Source organism: Corylus avellana, chromosome 5 (genome assembly GCF_965113065.1).
Source record: "Corylus avellana chromosome 5, dhCorAvel1.hap1.2, whole genome shotgun sequence".
Lineage (NCBI taxonomy): Eukaryota > Viridiplantae > Streptophyta > Magnoliopsida > Fagales > Betulaceae > Corylus > Corylus avellana.
The window spans coordinates 27,666,335-27,690,189 of NC_142494.1; the positions used below are offsets into that span (position 1 = coordinate 27,666,335).

Consider the following 23,855-nt stretch of genomic DNA (forward strand, 5'->3'; position numbering starts at 1 on the left):
TCGCATGTTTTAAAATCACATATGTCAAAATCACAAACCCAAACAAACCAAAGGTCAAATTGAAGCAAAATCGGCTAGGTGTACCTCTCTAAAATGAATATAACTCGAGAAAAAAAAGAAGAAGCTATGTAATCTTAATTTAATTATTATTAAATGTTATCATTGGAGTTAGTAGATAAGTATTGCTAACATAATTAACAAAATATCTCAATTTTAAGCCGAGTTTTCTCAATTAATTTAAAACGTTGATTAGTCTTTATCTAAACTTGTGCCTTGTAAACTCTAAAATTGATGTGGTTTTTAAAATTACTATTGGATCAAAATTTAAGTATAATTCATATAAAATTTAATGGTGATTTTAAAAACCACATCAGCTTTATTGCTTGTTACAAACACTTTTCGGTTTTTAAAAATAAAAACAGAATTAAAAATTAAAAAAAAAAAAAAAACTCAATACTTCCAATTCCAAATAGATGTCGTATTAGAAGAATACCGGTATAATTGAAAGACAGGTGACTAGGTTTGGAATAACTTGAATAAAATGTCCTTTCTGTGTAAGATAAGTACAATCAACAAAGTAGGTTTCTAAATCTGAATAAATTTTTGATTTTATTTATTATTTACGGTTAATATATATATATATATATATATATGTTTTTTTCTTAATTTACTCGAAGTTTGTAATCAGTATTTTCCACAAAGACCTGGACGACCAAACCACTGTCGACTCCTACCTCCCAATCACACACACACTGCTCTACACCCTGACTTTTCCTACTAATCCACGATTTCACCGTCAAATTCACATACCCATCTGTTTGTTTCCCGGGAAAATCTCCCCGTTTTTTTTTTTTTCTTTCTTTTTAAACACGCCAACCTGATTTGTTATTAGTTCTGTCTAACACTACGTATTCAACTCAGGTTCTAGTTGTTTGTTTTCCAAGAAAATTTCACCCATTCGAACGGAGAAAGAACCATTTTGCGCACTATGGCGACCCCAAAACCCCAAAAGAGGTCCCCGGAGGAAATCGAGGACATAATCCTCAGGAAAATCTTCCTGGTATCGCTGACCGATTCGGCCGAATCATCAGCACCGTCCGATCCCCGAGTCGTCTACCTGGAGATGACCGCGGCGGAGATTCTGAGCGAGGGCAAAGAGATGAGGCTCTCGAGAGACTTGATGGAGAGGGTCCTGATCGATCGGCTCTCGGGGGGTTTCGTCTCCTCCGAACCGCCATTCCAGTACCTTACCGGGTGCTATCGGCGAGCCTACGATGAGGGCAAGAAGATATCTTCCATGAAGGACAAGAACGTGAGGTCCGAGATGGAGTTTGTGGTGAGGCAAGCGAAGAAATTGGCGGTGTCGTACTGTAGGATTCACTTAGGGAACCCCGAATTGTTTCAGAATGCGAATGCGAATTCGAAGTCAGGTTCGAGCAATTCCCCGTTGTTGCCGCTGGTTTTCGCGGAGGTTGGGGGCTCGATGGACGGGTACGGAGCTGGTGGTAGCAGTGGCGGGACACAGTGCCCACCTGGCTTCTTGGAGGAGTTCTTTAGGGACTCGGATTTCGATAGCTTGGACCCCATATTGAAGGGATTGTATGAGGACTTGAGGGGCAGTGTGCTCAAGGTCTCGGCGCTCGGGAACTTTCAGCAGCCTTTGAGGGCTTTGCTGTATTTGGTTAGCTTCCCGGTTGGTGCCAAATCGTTGGTGAATCACCCGTGGTGGATTCCCAAAGGCGCCTATTTGAACGGCCGGGTTATCGAGATGACCAGCATACTGGGGCCATTTTTTCATGTTAGTGCTCTGCCTGATCATGCCATTTTCAAGAGCCAGCCTGATGTGGGGTGAGTGGATTTTCGTGTGCGGTGCCTGGGCTTTTGTTGGTTGCAATTTTATTTTTGTTATACTGGTTTCAAATTCTAGAATCTTTGGTTTCTGATTCTTTACTCAGTTTACTGTTGTAGAGAACAAAAGTTTTACTCAGTTGAACATTATGCAGCTGTTTGGCTTAACTAAAATATGCTATCTTATTTTTAAGAACCAAAAACAAAGGGACTCAACTTCATATGTTTCTACCACCCGTGCTTCTTTGTTTCTGAGCAGCTATTGGACTCTATGGTTAATGCATGTGTTGCTCTGTCTGTAAATTAGGACACTGTCTCATCTATTTAGTGTGATTGTCTAAAAAAAAATTAAATTAAGAACTGATGGATGTTTAATATTGTATAACTTTTATAGCACTTCTTCAACCTCTTAATCTGCTTAGCCTTTTACTGATTTGGGTAAACTGCAGCTCGGTTTTGGATTGAAAAGAGGATTTAACATTAGAATGAGATTGTTTTCATCCGCTTATAAATACTGGAACTGAGCTCATTCTGTGTCATATTCTAGGTAGAGCACGGTTGAGTGTTATTGATATTGGTTTAGGTTCCCTCATGCAAATGAAAAGTAGGTGATGATATCAAGGGATTTGCTCTCTGATGTATTGATGTTGGTTTTTTAATGTTGCTTCTATTGTGTGTAGTTGATTGATCCATTTATCAAAACAAGATGTTGACTGTATACTATCTTAAAGCTAGGATATGAAATTACTGCATTGTTGTGTTATATGCCGTTCTGAGATTAAGTTTTTGAGTCTCTTTTGATCTTTGTGGGCCTTTTCTTTTGCTCAGTTTAAAATCACTGGATTTTTTCCTTCCTTTGGCAAGGAAGTTATTTTCTCTTACCTTTCAAATTGGAATAAGTGGAAAACTAAAAGGATGATATGTGGTACTGTTGTTTGTTCCAGTTGGATGTAATGTAACCATACAATTAATGAGGGTTAAGATAAGTGATTGCAAAGAGTATGGCTTTGATTCTTGTTTCTTAAATTTTGCAGCTTCCTTTGGATGATTTAGTTTATGGATGAAATCCTATGTTCCTTTAGTTGTTTTTTCCACTACGCTCCCAGTTCAGTAATTTCTTTCATGCTTGCTGTATTTTATTCCTATTGAACATGTGAAATCTATAGCTTTGGACTGCTCATGGACAGATATTTAAGAATGATTTCTTACTAATGCATTATTACTCTGTAAAACATCAGACAGCAGTGCTTTTCAGAAGCATCAATTCGTCGACCGGCTGATTTATTATCCTCATTTACCACAATTAAAACGGTTATGAATAACTTATATGATGGTCTATCAGAAGTTATTCTCTCACTCCTTAAAAATACGGACATCCGTGAAAATGTGCTCGAGTATCTTGCAGAGGTGATCAATAAAAACTCGTCGAGGGCTCACATCCAGGTATTTTCCCAATTTTCACAGCATTGTTAATGTTGCAGTCACAATATACTAACAAACTTATTATATCTTTTTCTCTACTTTTCTATGGATAAGGATATTTTTGGTAATATTGTCACATTCTTTATCCTAATTTAAACTTGCACTGTATACATCACATTTAGGTTGATCCTCTATCGTGTGCAAGTTCAGGCATGTTCGTCAGTCTCAGTGCTGTTATGCTTCGGCTGTGTGAGCCGTTTTTAGACGCTAGCTTAACAAAAAGGGATAAAATTGATCCCAAATATGTATTTCACAGTAACCGACTGGATTTAACGTGAGGATTTCTGTTTAACGGACTTTGATTTTCTACTCTTAAGTTTATATTCATATCTATTGTCTTCTAATTATTTTGGTGATTTTCTATTAGAGGGTTGACTGCTCTTCATGCATCATCAGAAGAAGTTGCGGAATGGCTTAATAATACCAATTTGGGGAAGACTGATGGCTCTAGACAATATACTGATGGTGAAAATCGGTTGCTTCAATCTCAAGAAGCTACCAGTTCTGGCAGTGGTGCTAGTGGCTCCTCTAATGCAAAGCCAGCATCAAGCGGTGATAAAACTAAATATCCATTTATTTGCGAATGCTTCTTTATGACTGCAAGGGTGCTCCACTTGGGTTTATTAAAAGCATTTTCTGACTTTAAACATTTAGTTCAGGTAATAATACATGCTTTATACATGAGTAGAAATAAATTGCCACATTATTATTACTTTGTTAGGGCTTAGTTGTCATTGCTAGTGAGTAAGTACTTACTGTAGTCTGTTAAAATCTAAATTTTTTCATATATACTCTTACTGTTTTTGACGGACTGATGGAAAGTAATATAAATTTATTTTAGGACATTCAAAGGTGTGAAGATACTCTCTCTACTCTTAAAGACATGCAAGGGCATGCTCCTACTCCAGCATTGGAGCCGGACATTTCTCGCCTTGAGAAAGAAATAGAGTTGTATTCACAGGAAAAACTTTGTTATGAAGCTCAGATATTGAGGGTATGTCAGCTCTCTCTCTCTCTCTCCTCGTTCATGCAGACATACATGCAGTACCCATGATTTTGATATCCTACCACTCCTTGAAGTTCATTTGAATCATGTTCTGGTGGAGCATGGAGACCAATGGTTTGAATGCATTGTGGTGAAAGGTGGCATCCTAGTGTCATAAGTTGGATGGTCAGTGTATCTTCTAGTTGTTGGTATTCTTATCAACTGTGGAGAAACCCTGTGATCATCACCTTCTTGATGGACTGTATTCGTTTTCCCCCCGGTAGTTGTCAATCAGGGCCTGTACTTGAACCAAACTGAGGAGCCTCTGAGTTTCAGTTTTGCTAGATTCCACCTTCTACATCTTAGTTCGAACTTTTTCTATTTTTTTTTTTAATTGACAGTTGTTCCTATTTTTCTTGCCCTTCTCTAATATTCCATTCAAGGATTCCTCTCTTCTTTCTAAAGTAGTTCATTACTTTGGGCAAAGGATTATTAAAAATAATGATAATTTGCTGTATTTACGAAGTATGGATGCATCATGTGCTATCATATTTCTTTTATTATACACTGGATTATCAGATGATGTCTTTGTTTGCATTCACAATTTTTTTCCCTTCTTGGAACTACCTACCTTGAATCTAGTCCTTTTCAAAAATTATTTATTTATTTTTTCTTTTCTTTTTCCTTTTGGTGATTGGAAGGGTGCTTTCAACCATGTATCATTGTCAGTTTAATTTGTTAAAACTATTAAAGGACCTTTTTTCTTCTGATTATTGACACTACTGACCCTTGCATTTTTTTCCCTTAGGATGGAGCACTTATTCAGAATGCTCTTTCTTTCTACCGGTTAGTGGTGGTTTGGTTGGTTGGCCTGGTTGGTGGATTTAAGATGCCTCTGCCATCCGCTTGCCCAATGGAGTTTGCATGTATGCCAGAGCATTTTCTGGAAGATGCCATGGAATTGCTTATTTTTGCTTCCCGGATTCCGAAAGCTTTGGATGGGGTTTTGCTGGTAGACATCGAGTTGAAAAGTTTTATTCTTAACTTATTCTCTTCCTTCTCTCCAGAAGGTTTTCTGCTCTATAATAAATTATTTGTTCTTGCCTGGCAGGATGACTTCATGAACTTTATTATCATGTTCATGGCAAGTCCAAATTTTATTAGAAACCCTTATCTCAGAGCAAAGATGGTTGAAGTGCTAAACTGCTGGATGCCACGTAGAAGGTCGTCTTTAATTTTTTTTAATTGTAGGAGAGATTATTAAGTGCCCCTTAAATTTTCTAACTTAATAATGATGTGTCTCTGGCATTTTGTCTATTCCATGTGCAGTGGCTCATCTATTACAGCTACTCTATTTGAAGGGCACCAACTCTCTCTTGAGTATCTTGTGAGGAATCTTCTGAAGCTCTATGTTGACATTGAGTTCACTGGTTCTCACACGCAGGTGATTGCCACATAATTCATGTTTTTAAGGGGTATAGAGGTAGTTGCAGTGACAATTTCAAGGGGCCAACAAATCTGACCAAAAAAAAAAGTACAGGCTTTTTTGTCATTTTATTAGCTGTGGCCTCCTAAAAAAATTCCAGTCCAGCCTGGCCCTCCCAAACTATTACCTGGCCAAGAAGGGTAGATTGATGAAAATGCACCGTTAGAAAGCTGAGGGGGCTGTGTCACAAAGCCAGCTCTGACAAATGGCTAACGATCCTTTCCTCATTCTAGCTTTTGGAGGCCCACATTTACCTTTTCTTGTGCATTCATCCATCTGTCACTGTTGTGGAGTACAGGAAGCTGTTGTTGATTGACCTGTTTGTTTTTTATCCTGTGCAGTTCTATGACAAGTTTAACATCCGTCACAATATTGCCGAACTTCTCGAATACCTGTGGCAGGTCCCTAGTCATCGTAATGCTTGGAGACAGGTAGAGCCTTCTTCATGGACTGATTCTCTTGCTCTCTCTCTCTCTATTTGTGTGCACGCACGTGTGCATGCACATGTATGTGTCTGTCTTTGACTGCTACTTGAAATTTATACCATTCCAGATTGCCAAGGAGGAGGAAAAGGGTGTCTATTTGACTTTCTTAAACTTCCTGATTAATGATAGCATCTATCTTCTCGATGAAAGTCTTAACAAAATTCTTGAACTGAAAGAGTTGGAAGCCGAGATGTCAAATACCGCAGAATGGGAGCAAAGACCAGCCCAAGAGAGGCAGGAGAGAACCCGACTATTCCACTCCCAAGAGAATGTCAGTTTGACTTTTTTCTTCTATGATATGCATAACGCATACATATGTAAGTTATATGCATAAGTCATGAACCTAGAGTACCTAACAAATGGAAATTGCTGGGTATTGTTATTGTTAGATTATCCGGATTGATATGAAGTTGGCAAATGAGGATGTGAGTATGCTGGCATTTACTTCGGAGCAGATTACAGTTCCTTTCCTACTTCCTGAGATGGTAACAGCTTTTCCTTTCTTTACTATCTATACATGTTATCCCCAACGGTTTCAGTGGCTAAAGTTGTGTTTCTGGCCATTTTTGCGTTCTTAATTCTTTACAACCATTGCTGACCCACCTGCCCCCTTCCAGGTTGAGAGAGTGGCCAGCATGCTCAATTATTTTTTGTTGCAACTTGTGGGTCCCCAAAGAAAATCTCTTACTCTGAAAGATCCTGAAAAATATGAATTCCGTCCAAAACAGTTGCTTAAGCAGGTTGGTATCAAGTAGATTTCAAGTTTCCTCTTTTGTTGAACTTAATATCTCTTATAAAGTGGAGATATATTATTTGAAGCCAAATAACCGGGTTATACTCAGTGGATTTGTAGTTTTAATACCAGTTTGACTGAATGAGGTCTGACTGCTTATGCTTATTTAGGTGTCTGGTTAGGTTAAACTTGGACAATAATACAAAACCTGGCAGGGTCCGAGCTTACCTTAAGTTAAATCTAATCTAGGTATGCAGTAAAGAACCCTGTTGTATCAGGGGTTTGGTTAATCTCAATTTTCAAAGGGTAAATCGGTTTTAAAAAACAGATTTACTTTAATTTGAATTGCATCCAAGATTGAATTTAGCAGGCTCGTAATTCATATTGACCAGTGAACTCTAGAATGGTGATTACCAATTAAGGTTGTGATCGCCATCTTGTGTATGAAGCTTTTGTGTAAAGTGAAACGTGGTTTAAATTTTTGAGCTTGTTGTATACTGATTTCTATGGGTGCAAATTATATATATGTATATACAAGGCAACGTGGTTGTCATTGTGGATATGTGCAGAAGTTGGGTGGGACTGAGAGATTGAGCTCGACTGTGTCAAAAAATGGGATATCAGTAGCTTTTTCTTTTTGGGGGGATGAATAGGGATATCGGTATTTTTGTTTCTTTTCCTCTCCACATGAATTGGACAGGTTGGATTAGCAATCTCTTGGTGGTTTGAATAAATCATTAAGATGATAAGTAAAAAATACGAGTTTGGTAGTGAAGCTGTTGTAGAAGTGTCATCTGACACTAATTTTTGTGTTGTGTTTTGTTGGAACATCTAATTTAGTGTAATGCTTAGTGTTGAATATGTAAGAGTTTGTGAATTCTTAGTCCTGCGATGGAAAGCTGATATGCAGGCTTGGCTGGGAATGACACTGTTCTGTCAGCCACTCAACTGTACAAAAATGTTTATGTAATAATGCTTTTATAGCCTGCCAGAAATACATGCACCAACTTTTAATGGTTTATTTGTAGATTGTCTACATATATGTTCATCTTGCAAAGGGTGATACGGAAAACATTTTCCCGGCTGCTATATCAAAAGATGGTCGATCATACAATGAACAGGTAATTCAGCTGCGGCAAAGAGTTCATTAATTTCTCTTATTTGACAGTTATTGTTTAGACTCGGTAAGAGATGTTTTCGGTTCTCCATCTCTTCTGAATCATATGGTTGGCTGAAAATAATTTCACAATTGGCGCTTGCTCCAGTTATTTAGTGCTGCAGCAGATGTTCTGCGAAGAATTGGTGAAGATGGAAGGGTAATACAGGAATTTATTGAGCTAGGTGCCAAGGCCAAAGTTGCAGCTTCTGAGGCAATGGACACTGAAGCTACTCTTGGAGAGATACCTGATGAATTCCTTGACCCAATTCAAGTATGTTCACTTCTTTTTGTGGATTTTTGTCGTTCTTTTGATAACTTGAAGGGTAATGCATGATTATCATATCAGGATTTGAAATGCAATTGCACATGTAATCCATTTTGTAACCCAAGCAGCCTTCCCAACCACCGCTTGTTGACATGTGATTATGTTTTTTGTTTGTGGCAGTACACTTTGATGAAGGATCCAGTTATCTTACCTTCTTCAAGGATCACGGTAGACCGACCTGTCATTCAAAGGCATCTTCTTAGTGATAATGTATGTATGCATATCTTAATTTTTGAGGGGTTTACTGCTCCTCTCTCTCTCTCTCTCTCTCTCTCTCTCGCACTTTTTTATATATAATAGCAAGAATAATGAGTATGGTGATATGCTTGATGTGATCTGCAGACTGACCCTTTCAACCGTTCCCATCTTACTGCGGACATGCTGATTCCAAACAATGAGTTGAAGGGAAGAATTGAAGAGTTCATCAGGTCCCAGGAAATGAAGCAGCATGGGGAACGCCTTAGCAAGGAGAGCATCAAGGCGACAATACAAACCACGAATAGTGAAATGTTAATCGATTAGGACTGTAGGATTCTGAATTTTGGAGATTCCTATGATGGGGGACGAGACGGACAGTGGAAAAGTGGATTTGTAATTATTTCAATGCCAGTCATAGCATTTATATGTTTAGAGTTTTAACATTATTTTTTGTAAAAATTCAATGTAAGAAAAGCCGGTTATGGGCTTAATGATAATATTTACGTTTCTGAAAGTAGGCTCTTGGTGGGTTTGGGGTCAGAGAACAAATTTTGTCTGTGCACCACATTCTGAGAAACCTTGCTTTGACACCATATCTTTCCAAAATCACTTCTCCCTTTTGTTAAAAAAGCCAAATGAAGATGGTTCAAATTGTTGGGAACTTGGGACGCTGCCAACTCCCAGTACTTTTCGAGTTACAGGCTTTGTGAGCATCTAGAAACGTGTAGCATTGTTGTGTACTCTACTCATTGCAACCACTATGATGGATCCATTATTGTCGTGCCTCTTTAATTTGAAGTAACAATCCGTGTGGCTAAGGGTAGAGCGTAAGACTTTGAAGTGACTTGAAGGATGGCCAAACCACCCCTTCGTTTTACGCTTCTGAGAGGATAGCCAATCACCCATTGCACCTTTTATGGGTGGTTGTAGCCACTCTCCATTAACAAGATCTAGTGGTGGTGATGCAAAACAAACCATACCAAATTTGGTATGCACAAGAACAAAGTCATCAATCTGGTGGTCACAATCTCCCCACGTGGTGGTTAGAGGTAGCGTTGATCAATGAAGAGGGAGAGGGATAAGGTTTCAAAATCTCAAAATTTCCCAAATGAACGACGAAAGGAGGCATTCGTTTGTGGCACTGCCATGTCAGCGCATAAGAGCAATACAAAAAACTTTTAAGCATGTTTAGCATTTCTCTTCTGAGTTTTGGGCTTGTAGCCGTCTAGGTTGGTTGAAAAATATAACTAAACATGCAATACATCAAATATTAAAGAAAATAGGAGAAAGTCAATTAACAAGTGCATTTCTTGTAAACAACTTCATAAACGAAGTGGGCAATCCTCGACCCATGCTCAGAATCCGCCATATTGCCTTGTCTCACCTGGGTTTCGACAGCTGACAGTAACATATATCAAGCAAATCACTTTTGTTTCCGGGGGTGGCTTATGGAGGACTTCTTTTCGTGTTTTGTGTCACTTTTTGAAGCCGTTTTCTGCATAAATTCTTAAACTCACAAATGGTTGAACTGCTGGTTCTCAATCAAAGCTTAGGTGTAAACATGGTTGCCTTTCGCTTCGCAAACTCTTGGGCAATGCTAATCGCACTCTTGCTATGACGCAGAGAGAACTCTGCAAGTAGGATTTGGCTTTCTTCCAATGTCAGATCACCATGATAGCCCTGTAAATATAGTGCAACAATTATTAATATCTGTAAATCGAAAACAGGTGCAAAATCTGTAACTTAATATTTTCTAGTATGTAATTTTTGACAAGTGTCCAACATGAACTTCTTCTTTGTCCTTTTCAATGATGATCCCAACGGATTAATATAACATTGAGCATTCCCTAGTGTGTTTATACTTTAAAAATACATACAATGCAACAACTCCAGCATGCTCTGGTAATAGGTAAACATAAACCCATTTAAAACAGGTAGAAAACTGAATTTGGCTTCTCCTTTAGATACAACAAATTTATTACAACTTTTAACCAAGTCAAACAGCTGTATGAGGCACTGAGTTTTCAGTTTGGAAGCTTTACAAAAGACCAATAGCCAAGGCATCGACCTTTGGGTTCCTTTAAGTTCAATATAAATGAATATAAACTAATTCAAAAATAAAACGATAATAATCAGAGGAAAATAGCAGTCATGAATCATTTTCCAAAAAGAAGATGCAGTTTACATTTCTTTAATGTACTGCAGGCAATAGTCATTACCAGGCGTGAAGTTCTGTCACAAACAGCATGGTGCATGAGGATGCCTGCTGCAACTGACACATTGAAAGAGTCCACCATGCCTTTCATTGGAATACTGCAATGCAAATCTGACAACTCCAGGGCTTCATCACTTATCCCCCTGCAAGAGAGATTAGCCACAAAATTTAGAAAATTACATGTACATTTGGCAAGTGTTTTGATTTGAAAAGAGTTCTTGATGTGATAGAAAATAGAGAAGTGCTTTCAGTGGGATTCACATTTGAAAAGAATTGGGGTCCACAAAATAAAAAATTTTGGTAAACCTTTTAGTGTTTAGTGTTTTCAAAGAAAAAATAAGCATGTGTTTTCTCAAAAGATTTCTAAAAGGTATGGGAAGTTTTCTAAAAAGTGTGTTGTGTTTTTTGTTTTTAGAGAAGCGTTTCGTTTGATAACTTTTTTTTATATGTAATTGGCCCCAAGGGGAGGTGGAAGGGAGGATTTGAATTGATGACCTCTGCTTCATGAGGTTTGATTTCTAAGTGTGTTTTTGGGTTTGAAGAGATAGGCTTTCCAAACAAGTAACCAAACAAGTCCTACAATTTTCAAGAAACATAAGTAACAAAATGACTATCTCTAGGTCAGGCAAAAATCTTTTGCAGGTCATCTTTCTTTTTGCAGGCTGGCATCAAAATGCCATCGTAGATATTTTCATATTTTGTGAGAGTAGATATTAATTTTATCACAAATCTACAAATACATTTCAAAAAAAGAATAAAGGCTTTAACTAAATTATGAAGATAAGAGATCACATAAAACTCTAGTAATTATCAATTTCCCCTTTTTAATGCTTGTTTTAGATGGTTCGAATTTTTCCAGAGGGCATAAAAACATGAAACACAATACAACTTGTAGTTATCAACTAGAGAACATTAGCTGATCATAACGAGCATGAGCAACCAAAATTGAACCAAAAACCCAGATGAAATCATAATATGCATCCTAATTTTGAGAGCAACTAATAGGAAAGAAGGTAATTACCTGTTCTCATTCCCAACTACTATTGCAGTTGGGCATGACCAGTCCATGTCGTATATGGATACCTAGCCATAGTACCAAAGAGTCAGCCAAACACAACAGCTTGGATTTCTCTACTAATAGTATTTACTCAAAACACCTTTTTCATCGACAAAAATATCACAAAAGGAAAAGATTGATCATTACCGCATCCATTCCCACATGTGTCGTTGCTATTCGATAACCACGTGACTTAAGAACTTTAAAACACTCTTGGGTGGAGTTCCAAATTTCAATATCCAACCATTTCTCTGCGCCCATGCTAACATGGCGGTTATCTCTATACCTGCAACCAGAATGCAGATTGCGTTGGCAAAGAAAAAGAAAATCACTTTTGGATCAAAACAGTCGATAATTAAATGTAATTGACAAGAGGCTACCACGACAAGATAATGGCAGTCATCTATACAAATGGAAGTTCAAATCTAAAACCAGCACCAGTTCGCAAAACCCACCCAAATGAACAGCATCAGTGCTCAAGGTTACCAGTTTTCCAAATGGTCACATTCTAAATTATCAAATTTTACAATCCAAATCCACATAGATTAAATATTTAAATCCAAAGCAAGGAAAACTTAAACTAAAAAACACAATGGAGGACTCAATCTCATGAGATACTCGAATGCAGCCCAGAACTATTGGTTATACCATAATATACTATTGAAGCAAAGCTTCTCTTTCTTTCTCTTTTTTTTTTTTCCTGACCGAAAACAATATCCAATCAATGCTAGAAGTAACAACTTGTCTAAAAATCCTCACTAAACAAATAAACCCTGAAAGAGAATAAATCTTGGCTTGATTGTAGCTTAACCCTTTTCAATTCTTTCACTCATTCAAAAGCAAAATATATATATATATATATATATATATATATATATATATATATATATTAAGCGCAAAACTGTCCACAATCACTTGCCTAAACTCACTATTATACTTAAAACGCAGCTAACATATATATATATATATATATATATAACCAATGCACTAAACACTTAAAATTGCCAAAGATCAATAAATTATCATTCAAAACTGAGCCTTTTTATCTTTTCTCGTTTCACCTCAATTCTCGTTGCACCTTTTTGAGTCACACGAGACGACATGGACCGACTGAAACCCGAGTGCGTCCGCAGACCGGCACACGGCCGAGACATTCCCGAAATCGCACAGCCCTTCGACAACCAAGCAGACGGAGTAGCTCCTATTCAGCACCACATTCCGAAACTTCTCCTTCCTCACGTCTAATATGTGCGGACTCATCGCCTCCAGCACCTCGCTACTGCTCAAGCACTCACCAGTCCCGCACCTGAACCGGTCGAGGTACGGGAACCACCGGTCGGACCGCACGGAGTCGCCTCCCCCGTCGAGAGTGACGGAGCGGCGGTCCATCTTCATGAGCCGCGCGACGTCGTCGGGGTTTGCGAGGAGTTGCTCAACGGTGTCGTTTGAGAGGCCCTCATCCGGTTCTAGGGTTGGAGTTGTGGCTTCTATTAGAAGCGCAGCTCCTTCGGTGGAAGAAGCATGAGATCGTAAAGGAACTCTGTACGGCGCGATTCTGAGCCCTAGTTTTGCCAAATTGTAGAAAACGAATTAGACGAAAAATATACACAAAGAGAGAGAGAGAGAGAGAGAGAGTACCTTGAGGATGAGAGAAGTAAGTGAGAGGTGGAAGGGAGATTGAGGAGGAGGTTGGCCGAGTGCTTCGAAGCTTGCATTCGAGGGAGAAGAGAGATGTACGGACCAGGGTTTTGCAGGCGCTCATTGCTTGCACCACAGAGAGAGAGAGAGAGAGTTTGGCGCCAAGAAGTTGGGGAGTAGCTGAGCGAAGGGTGTTTATTTTTTTTTTTTGAGAACCTGAGCCGGCTGAGCGAGGGGTGTCGGAAGGTCGAGGAGGGCTATCTGGATAGCGCCTTACGCGCTCTGGTGAAACGACGACGTTTTGAAGGGGATGATGCAGCAGAGTGCTTGCTTCTTCTTTTTTTTTTTTTTTAATTTACCGAGTAATGCTATTCGTCCAATTCTTATAAATTTACCATTATTTCATTACCAGTTCCGTCGCTAATATTTCACGATGAACTCTAATGTTTTTTTTTTTTTTTTACTGTGCAAAATTAAGTTTCAAAATTCATTACCACTATTACCATTGCTGTCTTTGTCAGGAGATATACTCTTTGAACAATATACCTCTTAAACAGAACCCTTACTGTTGCGTCCAAAGATAATCCCAAGACTTAGAAAATTTCAAAAATTTCAAACAAATACTCAGATCAGATTGAAGAAGATAATATATGCAACTTACCAAAATTTGACCAAATGCATATGCAAACCAGCCATGATTTCATCCAAACATATCATCATTCACAAATGTGAAAAACCACGTATAGTAAACAAAAGGAGAAGATTCCAGGGAAAAATTTTGACTCCACATCATTAAGTTGCATGGCAGTCGTATAATAATTTACTACATATTATTATTCTTTTCGATTTATTACAGACCAGGGCCAGTGTTGGTATGAGAAGAGCTCCATGTCTTTTACTAATTCCTGAAACCTCAAGAAGACTTTACCAGTCAAGAAGAAAGAGCGCCCTTTGAAATGACATCAAAAGATATTCCATTCTCTTGAAGCCGTTCTTGGAGATCAGTTGGGCCAAATACAATCCCTGGAGGTAGAACTCCTCCCTTTGGTAGGTTGTCTCGTTGGCTCCGAACAATAAGAGCACACTGAAGCAGAATTATTGGGGTGGCCAGATAGCCGATCTCAGGTCCCATTACTCTTGTTATTATTTCCATATCAGGTTTCATGTTTCCCTCTGAGATGAGACTGCTGTTGCTAAAACCCTGCCCAACAAACCACATCTTAAATGAAGCACTTCTAACCTCATCCTCAGAGGGGCCCTTCTTCCTGAACCATCCAATACTGAAAAATGAGGGAAATGTTAAGAGAAGCCACCTCCCAAAACCAGTTTTGCCCAGAAGCCCAATACACATCCCAACAGTGATGTATCGGAAGACACCCAACAAAGATTTGGCGCCTATCTTCACCCCAAAATGAACTGGCTTCACAGTTGACCAGAAGGCCTTCCTCTTTTCAATCTGTTCAACACCCTCATTAACACCTGGAAGTCCATGGGGATTTTCTGTCAGAGCTGCGAGTGTTCTTCGAACGACAGTAGAATCTGCTGAAGGTAGTTTTACTGCCCGAAGCCCAATCTTTTTCTGGTGCTCTATAAGAGGTCCTCCTTTGGGAGGTGCGGGACCAGGGATCTACAACCAGCAAAGTAAAATTGACATCAATATTTGCAGCTTGTGGCCCAATTAGCAAGACCACAGCAAGATATTATACTGTTGGTTTAAAGAGTTTCAGAAGTCTACACATCATCATTTATTAAATTTAAAGAATGAGAGATAAAAATCGACATCATATGATGTTACAAACACATTGAATTGAAAAAATGACTGTCATTTCCAGTCAAAATAGCTTATTGAAAGAATAATTATAATTTCCACTCCAACACCACTAAGACTATCAACATGGAGCTACTACTATAGCTGCACCAAAGCCAAAGCTTTTGCTATGACTACCCCTTGCAATGGCAGTGGTGAAGTCAGTAAATTACACAGTGAATGGTGTCATTACGGTGGTGGCACAATTTTATCACTTCCACATCCATCAATTCATTTCATGCACTGCCTCTACCAACAAAAGATTCAACACTATTACCGCAATTCCAACCTCTCTTAGAAGTTCCCACTTCCAAAGCCACTAAAATTGCCACCACCATGACCGCCATATTTTTAGGAATTCTCCTATAATTAATCCAATACTAGACTATGCTTTAGCGACCTTACCAAATGTCATATGAAGTGCATACTACACACATGATTCAGTTAGATCGCAACCTCCACACCTCAATTTAAGTAGATAATGCATCTCAACGCTGAAAACAATTTTGTGTAACTCCATAATCGTCTGATGCAGTTTAATTGTCAATCCAATTACGACAACTAGACCCAAAAGAACCCAACAATCAAAACCAAGAAGGCCAATAAACTCAAACATCTAAAAATCAAACAGTTCTGCAATAAAACCACACTAACACTCATAACCACAAACAACATTACACATCGAATTCCACAAACCAAGATGAGAATTTAGAAGAGAAATTATCTTACCGTCGGCCTAGCTCGTCTGGGCCTCGACCGCCTCAGGGCCTGCAAACTATCCGCATTGGCCACGCCCAGAACTGCCGACTCGAAGGTCCCCAAATTCCCAACGATCCTCCTCTCCGACTCCAAGCTCACGTAAGCTTCGACCCAGTTCGGAACTGCCGGCGCCACCCACTGCCTGGAATTGAACATCAAGCCCAGTTCAGCCGGAACCGAGTCGAACCCACATGCGGAAACGATCAAAGACCCCGTCTCGGCCGCCTTCTCGCCGTACTTGGCCTCCATCCTCTCCATGAACTCGGGCTCCCCGCAAATGTCCAAGTAATCGCACCCGGTCTCGACGCAGGCGGCGACGACGGGCTCGCCGTAGAGGCGGAAGGGCCCTACGCAGTTGAGGACGAGGCGGGTTTGCGCGCAAAGCGAGAGGAGGGATTGTGGGTCGGAGGTGTCGAAGGTGAGGATGGGAATGGGGGGTGGGGAGTTGGGGTGCGAAGCCCATTGGAGTGTCTGGGTGAGCTTGTTAGCGTTCCGCCCGGCCAGGGCTAGGGTTCTGAGACGTGGGTGGGAGAGGAATCTGAGGGCTTCTTTCACTACGTACTTGCCTGTGAAGCCTGAGGCTCCCAGGATGATCAGGTCGTAGCGGGTATTGTTGGGCTTTGGATCTTGATTTTCTTCCATCGTTGCGACTTGCGAGAGTTGGAGGAGGCGGCACTCCACTGGGAAATGGGGGGTTTCAGAATTCAGACAACGATTTATATATGTTAAGGGAAAGAGAAGGTCTTGAAACGTATCGACATGTGTACCATTTTTGCAGCTTTTGGATTGGAAACGGTGTTTTTGGAGTGATCGAACCGCCTAAATCTTAACCTAAATTACAATTAAAACCTATTTATACATTATAACTTATATTTAAATTTTTTAATAAATATATCATAGTTTTGTGGGGGGGGGGGGGGGGGGGGGTTTATTGAAAAATGTTATTCAGTTTCATGTGAAACATCTTTGAATGTTTTATTTGCTTTTGGGATTTAAGATTTTGTAATATTTTTCTTTTCAAGTGATTTAGTTACTTATTAGGCTTTAATATCCGCTGTTATAATGTTATTAATTAGGAATAGTTGCCGTTTTATCTTTATTTATATTTTCTCTTTCAAGCTTTGTATTTTCTATTTAAAGATAGCTCATTGTATATCAACTTACAACTCTAATAATGAATATTTGAGAAGATACAAAAATTTATGTGTGTTTTTAGAGTAATGTTATAACTCTTCTTAGAGTCATCCCAAATATGACGTGGATTTTAAAATCACCAGTATATCAAAAGTCAATAAATCACATCTTAATTTCAATGGCGATTTTAAAAATCACATTACATTTTGGATGACTCTAGACGAATTCTAAAAAGACTTACTAGCAGTACTCGTGTTTTTATCCTTAGCTATGCATAGCTTGAGTTCTTTATAGAATTTAAGACCCAATTCTTCTCTTCTTCCATCCACACTTCACATGCTGCATCAGTGAGCCTCACCTTTGACTAGGGTGGCCATAAGCATCATCTCTTGGGGCAAGGCGGGCTAGAGAATTAGGTGGATTTTTTTATTTTTTTAACAAAAAATTGAGGATTTCATTGATTAAAAATTACGAGCAAAAGGCTATTACAACATAAAACTCTACAAAAATCATAGTCACATACTATAATGTTACAAAGTCATAGATACAAACAAAAATTCTTACAATCAGATGCTATTTACGACTTCAATTTTTCGCTAACCCATGTATAAATACAGTTAAAGACTAGATCTGCTCCAAATAGACTAGATCTAAGACATAGGTAGCCAAATTTCATAACAAAATTTATTTGAACTGACCGTGAGAGATAACCCTCCCTCACACTTAATTATTTATTCTCACTCATGATGACAGATCTAGAGAGAAAAAACATCTTAATCAAAATAAAAACACAAACAAACAACAAACAAGTAGCAGCAGCGGACGGGGAGAAGATGAACAGCACGACACGGTGGAAGGTAAACGGACGCATAGCGGAGAGGCCTAAGTTGTTGATCTGGCCGGAGAACACCTAAAAAAAAAAGGAGGGATGAGGAGGGCAGAAGCAAGGAGTAGAAGGGGAAGGGGAGAGGATGAGGGAGCATATCTGCTCCCTCCTCCTCTCAAAACTGTTTTATGAGGAAAAGGGCCGAGAAATGCATTAATATTATTTGATTCTTTTTTTTTTTTTTTTTGAAAGAAATACATTCCATTTCATTGATATTAATCACGAGCATAAAACTCTTACATCGCAGGAGCACAAAGTCCTGAAAATACAAATTATAGCCGAAGCTATAAGGATACAACATCACCTAAAATCTTCGCTAACCTATGACTAGTTTTCAGTTGAAATAACAGATCTGCATAAGACAAACGCAATCCAATGCATAGGTAGCGCAAATTCCTCCTCGACCCAAAAGCCAGGATGAAGTTCACGTCCACAACTCGAAAGTTTGGACTACAATTCACATCCACGACCTAAAAGATCTGGACCAAAATTCAGTTCACATCCAAGCAGGCAGATCGAGTGGCCAAGCCTTATTACAAAACAGAAGCAAGAAAACCTAAATAAAACGTGGGCGAACCAAAGAGGCTGGACCTTATTACAAGCAAATAACATGAATGAAATGCATACAGGGAAAAAAATGAACAAAGACAATACAAGGAAAATAAAACAAACGGGAACATGCACACGCAGCGTGGATGCCAATTGTGCACTCGTCGGAAACTGACACCAGAAGGGAACGATGGAAGCTCGACGTGGTGGAGATGCGAAAAAAGCCCAAAACAGTGGAAGGAGGGTGGCGAAACCGATCGCCAGCTGGCCGGAAAACCATCGCAGCAGGGGACGTTGAAGCTCATCGCAGGAGGGGCACGAGGAAAGACCCAGCATTAGACGGTAGGTGGCAGAGCGGGCGGAGGAGATCGGCGGCGAACACAAAACAAAACTGGGGGGAGTTTGAAAGAAACCCCCAAAATCAGCACCCACATCGAGTGGCACACAAGCAAAGCTACAAGAACATCACCCCAAAAACACAGCAAAAAAACAGAAAGGAAATGAGCAGAAAACAACCAGAGAGCCCTGCCAAGGACAAAAGCGAAACAAAGAGGAAGGGGCGGCTGAGAAAGGGTAGGGAGAAGGCGACCTGGGCCAGGGACATCAAGTAAACTATTGGCACCTAGTGCAAGGGCCGGTGAGGGGGAGGAGGGAGGCAACAAACGACCATCCCTCCTCCCCTCACCATGGGGGAGGGGGCTTACCTGAGGCTGCGGTGCTAGAGAGAAAGTGAGAAAACCCTAATGGGAAAAAGGAATATTATTTGATTCTCTTACAACTTAAATCTCCAACATTTCATCATTGAAATATATCTTAAAAAAATTGATAGCATTAAATAAGTAAATCAAATAATATATTAATATCAAAGTTATTCCTAAATAAAATTATCATGTTGAACATTGTGCGGTAAAGATAACAGTTAGTCAACAATAAATTATGATCCAAAGTCCTAACTACCAATATGTTTTTTTTTCCTCTCTCTCTAACACGAGATATAGATTGCTTTTGTCCGCACACAACGTTCAAAAATATGAAATTATGTGTGTTACCGAACATAAATTACTTGCTTTGATAACACACAAATTTTTGCATTTATTTGAACCGTTAAATGTAATGGACGGTTTAAATTTTAAAATATGAGAATCTCATATTTTAGAAAATTTAAGAGGATCTCAGGTCCTTTTGTTTCTTGAATAGGGTGCAAATTGCATCAAAAAACGGACAATTTAGCTCTACTCTCAGTGAGAAGAGACCCTTCTTTGAAAAGCTTATAAGCCAGTCTTTTTTAAAAGGATACAAATTTCAAAGAAAATTTATATCATTTCTAAAAGAGAAATGACTAGTGTCAATATTTTTCTCCTATTTTCTTCATCTTATCTTACAAATCAATCATTAGATTTGTAAACTTATGTAAACCCCACATAAGTCTATGGTGGACCTTATAAATCTAATAGTTGATCTATTAAATTTGTAAGATAATATGAGAAAAATATGGACAAATTATTAACATTAATCATTTCTCTTTAAAAAGAGAAAGAGAAATGATTGATGTCAATATTTTTTTCATCTCATCTTACAAATAAATTATTAGATTTGTGCACTTATGTGAACTCCACATAAATATATGGTGCACTTATGTGCGCTTGTAATCTAGCCGTGTGAAGCATAAAAGTAAAAATGGTCTCTTTCACCATGTTGATGTGTAACATATGGGTCAACAATTTCTAGACATGTCTCAAAGACTCAAAGATTAGAGAAAAAAGATTATAGAAAACTTGAGCTGCCTCCTCTATTTCAAGTTTAGGAGAAAAAATGTATAAAAATTACTTGTGACAGCTAGATTACAAACAACAAGAACTCTCATCACTAGCCTGTCTGTACCTATTAATTTCACATGTCAACTGTATATAATGCAAAATCAGAATCGATGATATTCAGCCTCAGATCTGAAAATGAAGTTTGAAAGGTAATTACTCTCTTTCAGGACGGATTCACATTGCACATACCTGCTTATCTAGCTCTATCAGACTACACCCAGGAGTCCTTTTCAAACCTTTATCCTTTACAATGGCTCTTATTCTGGCTACTTCATCCCATTTCCCACCTTCTGCATATAAATTTGACACCATAGAATAAGCGCTTGAGTTCTCAGGTACCAGTTCCAGCAGTTGCCTCCCTACAACCTCCCCAATCTCTGTATTTCTATGTACTATACAAGCAGCAAGCAAAGCACCCAGTGCAGAAGTACTTTTTCCTGATGGCATGCGCCTAACCATGTCATATGCTTCATCAAGCTGTCCTGCGCGGCTTAATAAATCTACCATACAACTATAATGTACTTCACATGGAACAATAGCATATTCTTCGCTCATGGACCTGAAAACTTGCAGACCATCTTCTACCAAGCCTGAATGACTGCAAGCAGTGAGTATTGACGTAAAGGTTACCTCATCAGGCTCGATCTTTTCTTCTTCTTTCATTCGATCAAATAGTTTTAGTACCTCTGCAGAGCTCCCGTGCATAGCATATGCAGCTATCATTGTGTTCCATGATGTAAGGCACCGCTTGCTCACGTGCTCAAAGACATCTCTGGCCATATCTAATCTACCACACTTGGCATAAGTAGTGATGAGAGAATTGATAACAGGTATCTCTCTGTCCATATAAATGCGATACAAGTGACACTGAACTTCCCTTGCTAAATTTACACAAGCAAGCTGAGAAAATGCCTGAAGCAGACTAATTACAGTGACCAAGTCATGTTCCAGCTTTTCTCTTTGCATCAGCCGGAACAAGATAATGGCTTCATCCGCATGCCCATGAAGCACATAACTCATCATCATTGAAGTCCAAGAGACCAGGTCTTTATATTTTATCCGGTTAAATAGTTGCCTTGCATAGACCATACGACCACATTTTGCATACATATAGATGGTTTGGTTGGCAATTTCAGTGTTCCAGTCTAACCCGCGTCTTAATAAGTATCCATGGAGACACCTACCTCTTTTAATGTCTTTCAAATTAGAGGATGCAGAAAGCACACTTACAATGGAACTTATATTTGGTTTGATACCTGCTTTAACCATTTCAATAAAGGTCATCATAGCTTCACAAGAAAACTCGTTTTGGAGATAACCAGTCATCATCACAGTATAGGAAATAGCATCTCTTTTCTCCATGCTATCAAACAATCCCCTGGCTTGGATTAAGCTGTTGCATTTACAATACAAATCAACCAAAGCAGTTATGGCTACCAGATCCAGGTCAACTCCAGTTCGAATGATGTAACCATGAATGCTCTTGCCTTGAAGCAAATACTTCAAGGTAGCACAGCACAAAATCCCATTGGCTAAAGTTATCAAATCAGGCATGAAGTTTTCTTGCACCATTTGGCAGAAAAGGTTGAAAGCTTCAAAGGGCTGCTCCATTTGAAGATGACCAGCAATCATAGCATTCCAAGAACCAATTGTTTTTGAATCCATTTTCCCAAAGATGCAGGCAGCCGTTCTTAGTGCCCCACAATTGGTATACATGTCCATAAGACTAGTTTCAAAGACTTCATCTGAACAACCAATGCTTCTTCTAATAGCATAAGCATGGATGGAACGACCCACTTGTAGTGCTTCCAAGTGTGCCGCAGCTTGAAGTAAGCTCACCAAAGTCACCCGATTGGGATCCAGTTGATGATTTTGCATATGACGAGCGACACAGAAAGCCTCATACCCACGGTGATCGCTGCATTGAGCATACCCAGTGATCATCGACGTATAAACAACAACATCTTTGTCAGCTATTTCATCAAACACTCTAGATGCGTCTTCAATATCTCCATGTCTACAATACAGACCAATGAGCGACGAACCGACAAACCTATCCGCATTAAACCCAAACTTGAAAGCATCCACATGAACCCCTCTCCCAAATTCTATACTTCCCAGCTCAATACAACTCTTCAAACCAAATGTAATGGCCGAACTATCTAAACCAATCTTCCATTCTCTCAAATACGAGTACCGCCTAATAACTTCACCAAATTGACCGGCCCGGAAATACCCAACAAGGATCGAGTTCCAATGAGACAGATTGTTATTTATAATTCTGTCGAATACCCATCTAGATTCAGCTAGAAGACCAAACTTTGCATAGAAATTCAGGAGCTTAGAGCCCAGAAAATTACTGTCTCCCAGCCCCTGAGCGAAAATGCAAGCATGGAGTTTTCTCAGAGAGAAAACATCTGAACAATTATCCAAGAAAGAAGCAAATTTATCTGATATAGGCGGAGATTGAGAGAGATGTTCTTTGCTACTCGTGTTAACGAAAAATCTGGTTTGGGCTTTGGTAGATAGTATCGGGTTGTTGCTGTGGACAAGTGAACGAAACCCAGATGCAAAAACTTTCATAATTGTAAAATGTCAGTGAGGGAATGGCTTCCTGCATTGAGAAAACAAATCCTAGATGGGAAAGCTTCCATTTGGGTTTGTCCCATGTTCTGACCTAAAGACGAAGCCAAATCCAAAGAGGAATAGACGCATTTTGGGTAGACTGAAAAGGGTGCATCGTAGGTAAAAATGTCAATATTCGAAATCTTTTAGCGAGTAAATGCAGCACGGTTGAGCCAATACGATGTTTCCAAGTGTCTCTAACAGGCGATGAAGACTTGAGATTAATCGGAACCACTGTTTTCGAACGGGCGATGAAAAGTAACAGAGGGACTTTACCGTGGCCAACTGGCCATGAAGCAAAAATCTAGATTACAACAACGTTGATGATGTTGGTAAGGTGGCCGTAGAAACAGGGTTGAGAGGACCACATAAAGGTGCTGGTATGTGTTTCAAATGACAAGGATACATGATGTTAGGCTTTTTGATCAAGATATAAATGCGGGTACTTTAAGCGAGAAAGCTGTGAGGTTCAACTACTTCGGACTGTTTAAAATGCTCGGGATAGGTGAGCTTTGCAAACCTTTTTTTTAAATAGTTTAGACAGATGAGCTTTGCAAACCCCTCTTTTAAATAGTTTGAATTTTATATTATTTCGGTAACCTAATAATAAGGGATTTCAATCCTGTTTCAAATAACTGATGAGAATATAAACCCGCTAAGCAAGTGA

At 39.1% G+C, this 23,855-nt stretch overlaps 4 protein-coding genes across 4 annotated transcripts; 1 reads left to right on the forward strand and 3 right to left on the reverse strand.

Annotated features, from left to right (window-relative positions):
• The first annotated feature begins 695 nt into the window (after window positions 1-695).
• LOC132182370 (U-box domain-containing protein) lies at window positions 696-9,198 on the forward strand. Its single transcript, XM_059595600.2, has 16 exons — window positions 696-1,848; window positions 3,087-3,291; window positions 3,453-3,604; window positions 3,698-3,989; window positions 4,172-4,324; window positions 5,124-5,327; window positions 5,427-5,539; window positions 5,645-5,759; window positions 6,143-6,232; window positions 6,354-6,557; window positions 6,676-6,771; window positions 6,904-7,026; window positions 8,048-8,140; window positions 8,285-8,449; window positions 8,624-8,713; window positions 8,846-9,198. Exons 1-16 carry the CDS (start codon window positions 989-991, stop codon window positions 9,023-9,025), a joined length of 3,135 nt encoding a protein of 1,044 aa, XP_059451583.2. The 5' UTR covers window positions 696-988; the 3' UTR covers window positions 9,026-9,198.
• A 679-nt stretch (window positions 9,199-9,877) lies between these two features.
• LOC132181294 (tRNA/rRNA methyltransferase (SpoU) family protein) lies at window positions 9,878-13,776 on the reverse strand. The gene is made up of 6 exons (XM_059594442.2): window positions 13,612-13,776; window positions 13,052-13,535; window positions 12,121-12,259; window positions 11,938-11,999; window positions 10,921-11,059; window positions 9,878-10,381 (listed from the first exon to the last, which is right to left on the reverse strand). The coding sequence occupies exons 1-6, from the start codon at window positions 13,733-13,735 to the stop codon at window positions 10,244-10,246; spliced, it is 1,086 nt and encodes a 361-aa protein (XP_059450425.2). The 5' UTR covers window positions 13,736-13,776; the 3' UTR covers window positions 9,878-10,243.
• A 530-nt stretch (window positions 13,777-14,306) lies between these two features.
• Window positions 14,307-16,976, reverse strand: LOC132180984 (Saccharopine dehydrogenase). The gene is made up of 2 exons (XM_059594009.2): window positions 16,148-16,976; window positions 14,307-15,238 (listed from the first exon to the last, which is right to left on the reverse strand). The coding sequence occupies exons 1-2, from the start codon at window positions 16,817-16,819 to the stop codon at window positions 14,543-14,545; spliced, it is 1,368 nt and encodes a 455-aa protein (XP_059449992.2). The 5' UTR covers window positions 16,820-16,976; the 3' UTR covers window positions 14,307-14,542.
• Window positions 16,977-20,532: 3,556 nt separating this feature from the next.
• On the reverse strand, window positions 20,533-23,610 carry LOC132181506 (Tetratricopeptide repeat (TPR)-like superfamily protein). Its single transcript, XM_059594757.2, is given in 2 exon segments — window positions 20,533-23,149; window positions 23,151-23,610. Coding segments are annotated over 2 exon segments (2,445 nt in total). The 5' UTR covers window positions 23,184-23,610; the 3' UTR covers window positions 20,533-20,737.
• Window positions 23,611-23,855: the final 245 nt, after the last annotated feature.

Coding starts and splice junctions, on each gene's coding strand:
- LOC132181294 (XM_059594442.2), bottom strand. CDS start 13,735: ATGAGCGCCTGCAAAACCCTGGTCCGTACATCTCTCTTCTCCCTCGAA. Junction 12,260..13,051: donor GTCTCGTGTGACTCAAAAAG/GTGCAACGAGAA, acceptor TTCTGGTTGCAG/GTATAGAGATAACCGCCATG. Junction 12,000..12,120: donor CACATGTGGGAATGGATGCG/GTAATGATCAAT, acceptor TACTATGGCTAG/GTATCCATATACGACATGGA.
- LOC132180984 (XM_059594009.2), bottom strand. CDS start 16,819: ATGGAAGAAAATCAAGATCCAAAGCCCAACAATACCCGCTACGACCTG. Junction 15,239..16,147: donor CCAGACGAGCTAGGCCGACG/GTAAGATAATTT, acceptor TGCTGGTTGTAG/ATCCCTGGTCCCGCACCTCC.
- LOC132182370 (XM_059595600.2), top strand. CDS start 989: ATGGCGACCCCAAAACCCCAAAAGAGGTCCCCGGAGGAAATCGAGGAC. Junction 5,328..5,426: donor CTTTGGATGGGGTTTTGCTG/GTAGACATCGAG, acceptor CTTGCCTGGCAG/GATGACTTCATGAACTTTAT. Junction 8,714..8,845: donor GGCATCTTCTTAGTGATAAT/GTATGTATGCAT, acceptor TGTGATCTGCAG/ACTGACCCTTTCAACCGTTC.